Source organism: Toxorhynchites rutilus, chromosome 2 (genome assembly GCF_029784135.1).
Source record: "Toxorhynchites rutilus septentrionalis strain SRP chromosome 2, ASM2978413v1, whole genome shotgun sequence".
NCBI lineage: Eukaryota > Metazoa > Arthropoda > Insecta > Diptera > Culicidae > Toxorhynchites > Toxorhynchites rutilus.
The window spans coordinates 64685682-64698167 of NC_073745.1; the positions used below are offsets into that span (position 1 = coordinate 64685682).

Consider the following 12486-nt stretch of genomic DNA (forward strand, 5'->3'; position numbering starts at 1 on the left):
TTTACGACAATGGACAAGTCCTAAGGCTAATATTTTTTGGAGGCGATAGAATGTCGATTTTATCATTTGAATTAGAAGCATACCATCCTCCGAGAATATTCTGAGATGATGGAGTGTTGGAATTGACCCATCTGGTCATGGGAACCATTTTAAATTTCAAGAAATTTACGATAATGGACAAGTCCTAAGGCTAATATTTTTTGGAGGCGATAGAATGTCGATTTTATCATTTGAATTAGAAGCATACCATCCTACGAGAATATTCTGAGATGGTGGAGTGTTGGAATTGACCCATCTGATCATGGGAACCATTTTAAATTTCAAGAAATTTACGATAATGGACAAGTCCTAAGGCTAATATTTTTTGGAGGCGATAGAATGTCGATTTTATCATTTGAATTAGAAGCATACCATCCTACGAGAATATTCTGAGATGGTGAAGTGTTGGAATTGACCCATCTGATCATGGGAACCATTTTAAATTTCAAGAAATTTACGATAATGGACAAGTCCTAAGGCTAATATTTTTCGGAGGCGATAGAATGTCAATTTTATCATTTGAATTAGAAGCATACTATCCTCCGAGAATATTCTGAGATGGTGGAGTGTTGGAATTGACCCATCTGATCATGGGAACCATTTTAAATTTCAAGAAATTTACGATAATGGACAAGTCCTAAGGCTAATATTTTTTGGAGGCGATAGAATGTCAATTTTATCATTTGAATTAGAAGCATACTATCCTCCGAGAATATTCTGAGATGGTGGAGTGTTGGAATTGACCCATCTGATCATGGGAACCATTTTAAATTTCAAGAAATTTACGATAATGGACAAGTCCTAAGGCTAATATTTTTTGGAGGCGATAGAATGTCAATTTTATCATTTGAATTAGAAGCATACCATCCTACGAGAATATTCTGAGATGGTGAAGTGTTGGAATTGACCCATCTGATCATGGGAACCATTTTAAATTTCAAGAAATTTACGATAATGGACAAGTCCTAAGGCTAATATTTTTCGGAGGCGATAGAATGTCAATTTTATCATTTGAATTAGAAGCATACTATCCTCCGAGAATATTCTGAGATGGTGGAGTGTTGGAATTGACCCATCTGATCATGGGAACCATTTTAAATTTCAAGAAATTTACGATAATGGACAAGTCCTAAGGCTAATATTTTTTGGAGGCGATAGAATGTCGATTTTATCATTTGAATTAGAAGCATACCATCCTACGAGAATATTCTGAGATGGTGAAGTGTTGGAATTGACCCATCTGATCATGGGAACCATTTTAAATTTCAAGAAATTTACGATAATGGACAAGTCCTAAGGCTAATATTTTTCGGAGGCGATAGAATGTCAATTTTATCATTTGAATTAGAAGCATACTATCCTCCGAGAATATTCTGAGATGGTGGAGTGTTGGAATTGACCCATCTGATCATGGGAACCATTTTAAATTTCAAGAAATTTACGATAATGGACAAGTCCTAAGGCTAATATTTTTTGGAGGCGATAGAATGTCAATTTTATCATTTGAATTAGAAGCATACCATCCTACGAGAATATTCTGAGATGGTGAAGTGTTGGAATTGACCCATCTGATCATGGGAACCATTTTAAATTTCAAGAAATTTACGATAATGGACAAGTCCTAAGGCTAATATTTTTTGGAGGCGATAGAATGTCGATTTTATCATTTGAATTAGAAGCATACCATCCTACGAGAATATTCTGAGATGGTGGAATGTTGGAATTGACCCATCTGGTCATGGGAACCATTTAAAATTTCAAGAAATTTACGATAATGGACAAGTCCTAAGGCTAATATTTTTTGGAGGCGATAGAATGTCAATTTTATCATTTGAATTAGAAGCATACTATCCTCCGAAAATATTTTGAGATGGTGGAGTGTTGGAATTGACCTATCTGATCATAGGAACCATTTAAAATTTAAAAAAAAATCCACGCGAATGGTTGAGGTTTATGGCAACTATTTTTTGTAGCCGATGGAATGACAATTTTTTCATTTTTGACTTAGACGACAGGATTCTATCTCGTTTCTGAAAGGACTCAAACTGGACAAATAAAAATACTTCAAGTTAAAAGGTAATATAAAAATTTATTGATGAGACTTAAAAATTATATCATTTTAATTTTCGAACATATTTCACATTGTTTTGTAGATGGAATTTTTAGCACCATATTTGGGGCGCATCTACTGCAACACCTCCGTCCACATGATTGACATGACAAAATTAGTGATTTCAAGCTGCTGCAGTATAAACAAATTTTTATTACTGCTGTATTTAGGAGTTTTATTTTGATTTGTTTCCTCTCAGAATCCATGTTTCCTAGCCCGGTCAACGGTTTCTTCAAAAGAAAGTTTTGTGCATATTTAGCTACATATACACCACAGTTGTAGTCGTCGTTTTGCTTGTCGTGCGCAATATTTTTCGAGCCGCTTTGCCAATTGGTTGAATCAAATGGTTGATTTTTAAGTCTCCGAATAGAGCTTACTGCCTTCAAAAATTCTTCTTGTACGTCCTTCAAATATGGGGATGCTGTTTCGAGAGGATCTAAATAAAAAGTTTCTCTATTCATAAAATCAGCAATGAAGAGAACCCAATGGTTCCCTCTTCCAACTTGCTTGGTGGGTGCTTGCCCAGCTCTAACATTCAAAGGAACCACCCATACTCCCGATGTATTGGTTAGAACTGGTAAAACATAATCTCGTTTCCTATCCAATACTTCTTTTAGTTGAGTTGTATCAAACAAGTTTCTCGACATGTAAGTTGATACCAATTTTACGCTTTCGACCTCACATTCTTTTATGGCCACTGCAATTATCGCATCTAAGGTTTCTCCATCCATATATGTATGTGCATCGAGCGTTTGAAGCATTTCTGAGCTTACAATCATACTACTTACTCCTATGCTCTCATATTCTGAAGGAAACTCACCGAAATACCATTTGGTGGTAACTGGAAATTCAAATCCTTTGTCAATGAATTGATGAATAGAGGACAGATTACAGGTAGTTTCTAAATCTTCTTCTAATGATCTTTTTCTGTTGTTATCACTGTTTTCCTTTGAATCTGGGTGCTTCTGTGTTGATTGTTCAAGTTGTGTGTTTAAGCTGTTAGTTTCCTGCTTCTTTTTCTTCTTGAACAAGTGGGTTGAAGCATCTTTTTGAAAGTATGGACTATGCCATTCGTCCTCTATGTCTTCTACGTTTCCGACAAATCTGTCATATTCTGCGATTCTATCATCTTGACGTTTTTTAGCATTACTTATTCCTTTATCAGTAGCGTATATATCTTCAATGTCAAAGTCGGAAAAGTGGAACAGAGATTCAATATACGATTGTAGTTTTCGAAGAAAATGTGTTATTCTTTCGTAGAGCTGACCTTTCATAACATTGTGTTTCAATGTTCGGAAGAAGCTTTCAACCCTTGCGTTTGAAATAGTATCCGGATTCGAGTCAATTTGAGATACTATTATATTTGACCACAAACAAACCACAGGCATGTATTTTTTCAAGGCGACATCTTCCAAGAATCCTTTGAAATACAGTGGGTTCTGTGATCCTTGGCTGAGATCATCTATTTGTTTTAATGTTGTTTCAAATGTTTCTTTTAACAACGCATAAAAAGGCGATCCCAAGAAGATTTTGTCCTCATCTTTTTTTAGAATTTCTGGTTCACCGATGCCAGTATAATCAAATTTACCAGCGCTTTCTGAATCGAAGCTTGTTCTATCATTAATTTTTGCATCTAGTTCTTTTAGTGATGTCTCAAGCATTCGGTTCTCATTTGCAGATCCAAAAATGCATGTCATAATGATAAACAGATCGATTAAGTCCACTAAGTTTGTAGCACGTACAGCCAATCGCATACAGTCCATGAACTTATGTTTTATGTTGATTGGAGCAGATTTCAAGTCCTTAGAAACTACATTCATGAAATGACTGTAGCATAAATGAATGATAGTGAAATTGAGATTGAGTTCTCTTATGCAAACTTTATAACAATCTCGGATATACTCTGGTAGTGTATGGTGTTGATTATTAAGAGCCCGTATCAATCCACCAATCAGTGACCAGCTCCAATCAACACTAACAATTCTCGCTATTTTATTCAATTTATTCATAGAGCTGCCTGACTCGTACGAAGCACGAAATATATTCAACCAATTGTGGAAGTCTACTGTTTTTTGGCTTTCAGTCACAAAGGTTGTTACGGGTACACTAAAATTTGACCGGTAATTGTATGCGACCAAAACATATATTTGAACACGCTTCTCAGCTTTTGAATATCGTACAACCGATCCAGTACCATCCATGTAGAAAATAGGACTGTAAGTCTTGTTTTTTCTCAGCTCTTTGAACATTTTTGTATTAAAACAAATTACACCAAAGGGCTTTCTAAACACATTTTTGATATAAGATCCGTTATCCTCAGACATTTTTATCAAATCTTGAAAATCATCAATATCCCTGTTAAGCTTCGATTTAGCTTCACTGCTAATTTTTTTCAATACATTTTTGCTGACAATGTCTACCTTCTCGAATGGTTCCCTTTTTTTCTTTTCGTTGATCAACTTAGTTCGTAATTCAAGTGGTTTTTGGAGCTGCAGTTTTTTCATATTTATGTTTCTTTTTACTCCTTTGCAATATGCCGCTTTCAGGTTTTCCCCGTGTATCAGGGTCATAGCGACATTAACATAGACATCGACTTTATATATGTTATCACCATCCGTAACAGAAACAATTTTGAAACGATAAGATCTGCAGGTCTTGTGAGCGCAGACACCATAAAATAGCCAGCCAGATTTGTTGCAATTATGAGAATTTATATTGATTATACAATAGATATTGAATTCTTCATATTTGATTTTTAACAAATCTTCTAAGGCCACTATAAAAGGCCTTCTATGCTTTTGTTGCTTATATTTAGCATCGCCAACCTTGGTTTTGCTTTGCATTATATTATGTTGATCATAATGTTTACACATTTCAATGTTCTTCTTGTTGATGTAAAAAGAACACTCGTAAATTGAAGCACCACTATAAAGTCTTTTTGTGGCAGTTGCCCCACATTCCGCAACCTTGACATTGTATTTGATCCTGTTACTGTTGCCTTTTTCTTTTATCTCTTTTCGTAGGTTTTCAAAGTCCGTTGTATTGAACACAAGTTCAGTTACATCTACATCACTGCTATAAGTAGTATCTTGTGATTTGGTCGATCCTTCAAGATCATTGGTATCAAATGAAACAATCGAGTCTTGCATGTCGTTCGTTGATCTCTCTTGCATTTGACTTACTGATGTTTCAAAAATGCGACATTCAATTTCTGGAGCATTAAGTTCCATTCCTTTCTTACATACTTTTGCAGGAAACTCGACGGATAATGATTTTATTTCGACACGCGATAAATCTGTTCCTTTCAATAAAAATCCGAATGGAGGTTGCTGAAGAATAATACATATTAATACATGAATAATTAATTGGAAATGTCATCTTACTTCGTTATCTTTTCCCGTATTATCAACGCCGTCAAAAGTAGTACTTTGAGAGTCGGCCAATTCCTCGAAATCGTTTGTGTCAAATGATACAAATGATAATGTTCTTGTTTCGACACGTGAAGGAGATGAGTTTGTTTCGGACATATGATCTGTTTTATTTAATAAAAGCTGCTAAATAACAACTATTAATACATGAATTAATAAATAGAAATGTCATCTTACTTCATGAACTCCAACGCAGTCTTGTGGCAAGCAGGCACTTTCATTCTCAAAAGAACATTCTTTGAAATTATCGATCTATAAAAATTTGAAGTTACTGTATGGCGTGACTATTTCAAAGCAATTTGATATTTTACACTTACGTTATGACTTTCAGCGGCAATTGAATGTTCAATATTCTGCGGAAATGATTTCACATTGAAAATTTCAAAATAGTTTTATTAATTTCAGGAAGCTTATAACAATTATAAGGGTTCTCACCTTTCGTTCTGCACGATACTTCTTATATGTTGGATTACAAGCGAAGTTATTCCTAACTTTTTTTAAGTTAGGTGCGCATTTTTCGTTTAATCCCATTTCTACAAGAATTTCTTTCAGATTCTTAGAATTCAATTCGAATAGCTCATCCAACTCTTCTCTAGCGATCAAATCATTCGCTGCATCCCAACAATTCTGCAAAGTAATCTCAGGAGCAAACCGTTTTACGGATTTTCGATGTTTCATTAGAAGGCTTTTGATTACCTTCATACTAGGATAGTTCGTTTTATCTAATCCCATACGCTCCAAAATTACTTGCATGTTCTTAAAATTTAACTTGAAATCATATTCTAGGCACTTGGTTGAAATTAAACTGTTAACCGCTTCTAAACACATCTCTAAATTAATTTTATAAGAGGATGCCATCTTCACAGTACACATTTCTCAATCCTTATAGTACTCCGGTTGGAAAGGGTCTGACTAAATTTACTGTAGGAAAAAACGACACTAGTTTTCAAAGTCCAAATTTTCACTATAACTTTCTCTAATGGTTTCTAAATACACGTGGTGAATAAAAACTTATAAAGATGGATCATATGCTGCTCTGCTACTTTTATACTCCCTGAAATTGGTGGGGTGTTTGTCCTGTCGGCTTCGCTCGGTTAGCTCGGGTGATATTAGTTTGTTGTGTTGATACTGCTTTCATCTCACTTTCGCACGTCTCTGGGTGATGCAATGGAATGACAGGTCATGTCGCAACACGTATGCGCTCGCTCCGCGTGGCGCAAACAGTAGATATTATCGTCTATTACTGCTATTAATCACCTAATATTATTCTATACACTAACTTAACGAACCAAAAAAATAAACACCCTTATTCTTGTTTTCGAACGAACACAAAACGTTCGAAAGAATGCCTCATTCGTATCCTTGGTTTCGTACGAAAGAAATCTATCCGTTCGAACATTCGAACATCGTTCGTTCGAACGAATTGCCCTATCCTCGTTTTCGTACGAAAGTGTTTTTTCATCGGTCAGTCAAACGACACTTTTGAGTAGCGAATCAGATGAAGCGTAGAAGAAAATTTAATCGATGTTTACGTTTTTGTGGTTTATTCAGACGCATAAAATACTCAAATTGATTTTCTCTAATGTTTATTTTAATTAGGGTGGGAAATTTCTATAGAAGCAGATAAAAAATATATAGACATGATTTCTTGATCTGTCGATATTTTCAATTTCGCTGCCGGAGAAAATCGTTTGGTCGTCGAGGATTAAATGAATTGCTGCTCGTTTGTGTTGAACAGGTGAACAATAATGGCTTGAGAGTTTTTAACCTGTCCTCAATTACCATCGCCAAGGTTCGAGCCATACAAATTAATAGTTTAGTTAAACGTTTTGTTTCTGAAAAAAATAATACGTGAAAATTGATGATAATTACTTAGTAGAATATCGACATGCTGAAATTTAAACTGCTTAGCCGGATGATTTTCAATTTTTATCCGTTGAATCCATTCCACGTACCGTGTTTCATCCCTTTTGATTATGAAATGATATTCCTGGTCGACATCTCTTCTTATAATAGGAAACAACGGAAATTATGTGACTGTTGGATTTCGCGTTATGATCATAGGCTTTAGTATCACTAACGCAAATTTCTCCATATTTTCATACCAATTCGTTCAACTTTTCAGACCCATTTATCATTGGGTTCTGGTGGAAACATTCAGAAGCTCTTTTAATAATACATTTAAAGAACATGTAGCAATAGTTTCTATTCATGTTTTTAAAAAGTGAACTCAGGGGTATGAATGCCACACAGAAAAAAGCGCAATTTTTATTATGAATTAATTTTGTCGTAATAAAATTTTTACTGAAGTCATAGATTAATACAAACTGAACCTACCTCAATTTCCATGCATTCGTCGGATTCCAGCTGTATTCCACTTTCAATATCATCACAACTCATCGCAATCGTTTCATTGCCGAACGAAAATTCGCCACGGCGCAACTCCGCCACCGAATATTTTCATTACGATTCGGCGCTAGAGTACGTGCTCCCGTGGCCGAGTGGTTAGCGTCCCACACTATCATGCCGGGGGTTCGGGTTCGATTCCCGTTCTGGTCGGGGGATTTTTCGTGAAAGAAAATTCTTCCGGCTTGCACTGTGGTCACGCGTATTCTAGAGCTTGCCCCTCCAGAGTACATTCAAGGCGTGTTATTCGGCATAGAAATCTCAACCAAGCACTACTAATAAAAATGACGCAAGTAATGCTGCGTTGAGAAGGCAAAAGTTTCACTGGAACGGTAGTGCCATCCAAGAAGAAGAAGAAGCTAGAGTACACAACTTCACTTTGGTGACTTAAGATAATAGCGCTGACTTAGTATTTTTTTTATTTTGCGCTTTTTTATGTCGAAATATTTTTCAGTGTTGATCTTAACGCCTACAGAAAATGTATAGCAGACCAGGAGACAGACACTTCTGTCGTCAAAAATTTCGGCGGTCGACGCCATATTTGAAAATGTCGACGCCGGTTTTTTTCAACAAGAAAAATGGGGCCAACGGCGACCGCCGCTAGCTTATTTTTCTAGTTGACTCGATCGGCTACGGATGTTTTTAGTTCATTCAAGTCTGTTCAGAAGATCGGGACTATCCTGTACCGCCTAGTATGGAAACGACCCCGTGTTAACACTAGATTTACCAGCTATTTATATATACCTATTTCTACCAGCACCAGTCAAAATGACTGGTGTATAAGAAAAAATGAATATTGTGGTTCCAGTCTGTACTATTACTTATCAAATGGCGAAAATAAGTTGAACAATATTAATTGTGATAGATAAATGGACTAATAGACATTGTCAAATAACAAAACACTTAATTGTTTACAGTTTGTTGCTCACAATAGATTTTGCAGTGTATACACTTTCTACATAGACTTTTTTTGCATTTATTGCAAATATTTGTAGTCTTATTGTTATTAAAATATTCTATTTGACACCATTTGCGTACAGAAACAGTGCCATTTGTAGTTGGTATATCAGCTTCGTGTGGTATTTGCCTTGAAGTCTGATATTCTGAAGCAAGTTCTTTTGCTAATTGAAACAGAAAGTCTTCTCGTGAGATATTTTCTCCTGTTATGTTTTGTTCAATATCCAGCTATTTCTTCCGGCTGAAACTAAATTATTGAAAAACAGTTGAAGTGGTCACCTTCTGGAACCTGATTTCCATTCGATCAGTGACATCGACGCCAAAATATGTCTGGTTGCCAATAGAAGCGCGTATCGTTCCAAGCAACGAAGTATTTTGAGATCTTAATTTTAACGCCAAAGGAATACTTGTAAAAAATATCAGTTTTACGCTCCTTCATGGTATACGGTTCAAGAAATTTCATTACGACAAATTTGCATAGGGGGATTGATGCATTTCGAGTCTCGCTTTTTCCTAAATAAGGAAAGCCATTTATCACATATTTCGTCTCTACATCAGACGCCAATTAGAATTTTATGCTAAATTTATGGGGTTTGTTTGGAAAATACTGAGTAAATCTGCATCTGGCCTCCGATGGAAAAAGTTGCTTATCCCCGGTAATATAAGTTCATCCCCTGTTTGAAGCTATTTCCTTCGTACGCCCCACGCGCGCACAATATTGCAAGAGATGCCTTCAATTTTTCTTGTGTAATTGTCCACTTTTTTCCAAAACTCGAGAGGCTTCTAACTCTGTACAAATTCGTATATGTTCCAAAATATGGTTATCAATCAGTAATTGGAACGCACTACTTAGATTCCCGTTCATAATATTTCTTTCAGCATGTGCTGTTGGACCGTGTACATCTTTGAAATTACTATGAACTAGTAATCTACCAGCAACACCTCCTTCTTCAATTCTCGTTCAAATAGTTCCGTCTAAAGCAATTTCAGTTTGCTGATTTGGTACGCTTGATTGGAATTTTTACGCAACCACTGTCGCTTGGCTCATCTATATTGTCATCATCAGGAATTTCCTCATCACTACTCTCGATAATAGCACTGTTATCATCACTTCCTTGAGAATCAATTTTTCTATCTAACAAATCATCGCCGCTGTCGTATAATTCACTTTCCACATCTGAACATTCCAGAGGTATGCTGGTTGCATTTTCTAAATATGCAGAACATTTTCAGGGGCTGACAATTGCTGTCAAAATATGTTGAAATTAAAACGCTCTCATACATTTCTTCATAGAAACATGCACCAGTCAGTTTGACTGGTACTGGTTTAAATGTCAATAACAAAAAAATATATTTGTTAGTAATAAATATTAAGTAACATTAAGTTTATAAAATGTTTTTTCTACTTATAGCTACAAAAGTCATAACATCATTTCGGAAAGCAAATGTAATATGTCGTAGGAATTTTAAATTGAAATTGCACGACCAGTCAAAATGACTGGTCTGGTAAATCTAGTGTTAAATAAGTTGCAAGTGGTTGCTCACGGAAGTTACGAAGGCTAAATTCGCGTTCAGTGGATTCAGTAGTAGATGTATATGTATGACAGAAGTGGAGAAAAAGGAATGAAAATGAACAATCGATCATTACCAGAAGTGATGACAACGCGGTTAGATCCAGGAAAAAATCAATACAGTTTTTTTTTATATAATTACGCCTAATTGATCTACTGATTGTAGGACGTATTCTATTCATTTAAAGTGAATACTCACGGGAAAAAGTATGGCGAAATAAGATTTAAATTAATAACAATTTGCAGAACAAGATATTTTTCTCTAGGCTCAATCTGAGAGGAGAACTTGAATTCCATTACTCAGTGGGTTAGGTATTACCTCTGACTACCAAGGAGTCGCAAAGAAAACCCTATTGTAAGATTTATATCACTTGAAAGCATACGTTTACTTATAATAAAAATACTTCAGCTTCAAGTCGTCTGAACGAGACTGATCTGAGGAGGTTTCTTATTCAGAAAATCGGAACAAAGTCGAATGATTAATATCACTCGATAATAGTCGATTTCAACTTTTTTTTCGTAAATTTAAGCCGGGAGTCTCGAGTCATGGTTAAGAAGTGTTCTCGATGCATCGATTTCGCGAACTGAAAATTAATATCGACTAGCATTTCCGAAAATACTAGACTATCCCATGTTGTAGGTTGCTCAACCGATCAAAAATTCGTTTCCTCATATATTTTCTCAAATATTCTTAATTTTTTAAGCACTTTTTTGTGAGAATATGATGAGATTTTACAATAAAACATGAAACAATATTTTGGAATGGGTTAATCACGTTTTGGAATCGGCGCCTATCCGGCTCGACTAAGAAAATCTAGAACTGGACTATAATATTGATCGGCTAAATTTTAGAGAAACTTAGTTTATTCGACCCAAAAAATTATTTTCTTTTTGAATATTTTTTCATTGACCGATGTAATATTTGGTCCAGAGATGTAAGCTGATTTACATTTAAGCCGCGATTCATTAGCCATCGAAGCAAATTAATTGGTCGACTTAAGCTGACTTTCTTGTTATGAACGATCAATTTTTGAAGCCGCCATTCAAATTCAAAAACGATTATTTTAGCAGTAGATGCCGGTTTGATGACTAATGGAAAGACTCGTGTGTCTAATTAAAATGAAAAAAATGTCATTCCATCGCCTCCAAAAAATATCAGCCTTAGGACTTGTCCATTTTTGTGAATTTCTTGAAATTTCAAATGGTTCCCATGACCAGATGAGTCAATTCCAACACTCCACCATCTCAAAATATTCTCATAGGATGGTATGCTTCTAATTCAAATGATAAAATTGACATTCTATCGCCTCCGAAAAATATTAGCCTTAGGACTTGTCCATTATCGTAAATTTCTTGAAATTTAAAATGGTTCCCATGACCAGATGGGTCAATTCCAACATTCCACCATCTCAGAATATTCTCGGAGGATAGTATGCTTCTAATTCAAATGATAAAATTGACATTCTATCGCCTCCGAAAAATATTAGCCTTAGGACTTGTCCATTATCGTAAATTTCTTGAAATTTAAAATGGTTCCCATGACCAGATGGGTCAATTCCATCACTCCACCATCTCAGAATATTCTCGTAGGATGGTATGCTTCTAATTCAAATGATAAAATCGAAATTCTATCGCCTCCAAAAAATATTAGCCTTAGGACTTGTTCATTGTCGTAAATTTCTTGAAATTTAAAATGGTTCCCATGACCAGATGGGTCAATTCCAACACTCCACCATCTCAGAATATTCTCGTAGGATGGTATGCTTCTAATTCAAATGATAAAATCGACATTCTATCGCCTCCAAAAAATATTAGCCTTAGGACTTGTCCATTATCGTAAATTTCTTGAAATTTCAAATGGTTCCCATGACCAGATGGGTCAATTCCAACACTCCACCATCTCAAAATATTCTCGGAGGATAGTATGCTTCTAATTCAAATGATAAAATTGACATTCTATCGCCTCCGAAAAATA

The 12486-nt window shown here is 35.5% G+C and overlaps 1 protein-coding gene across 6 annotated transcripts; it reads right to left on the reverse strand.

Annotated features, from left to right (window-relative positions):
- Positions 1-1857: 1857 nt before the first annotated feature.
- Positions 1858-11761, reverse strand: LOC129764891 (uncharacterized). 6 transcript variants are annotated; one of them, XM_055764496.1, is made up of 4 exons: positions 5895-11761; positions 5755-5829; positions 5533-5700; positions 1858-5478 (listed from the first exon to the last, which is right to left on the reverse strand). In XM_055764496.1, exons 3-4 carry the CDS (start codon positions 5674-5676, stop codon positions 2149-2151), a joined length of 3474 nt encoding a protein of 1157 aa, XP_055620471.1. In that variant the 5' UTR covers positions 5677-5700; positions 5755-5829; positions 5895-11761; the 3' UTR covers positions 1858-2148. The 6 variants fall into 6 exon arrangements, with proteins under 6 accessions (XP_055620471.1, XP_055620469.1, XP_055620468.1 ...); XM_055764494.1 differs by having other exon boundaries at positions 5533-5703; XM_055764493.1 differs by having other exon boundaries at positions 5533-5829.
- Positions 11762-12486: the final 725 nt, after the last annotated feature.

Excerpts from the sequence above, each read along its gene's own strand:
- LOC129764891 (XM_055764496.1), bottom strand. The coding sequence starts at position 5,676 with ATGTCCGAAACAAACTCATCTCCTTCACGTGTCGAAACAAGAACATTA. Across the intron at positions 5,479-5,532 it reads ATACGGGAAAAGATAACGAA|CAACCTCCATTCGGATTTTT; the intron begins GTAAGATGACAT and ends ATTATTCTTCAG.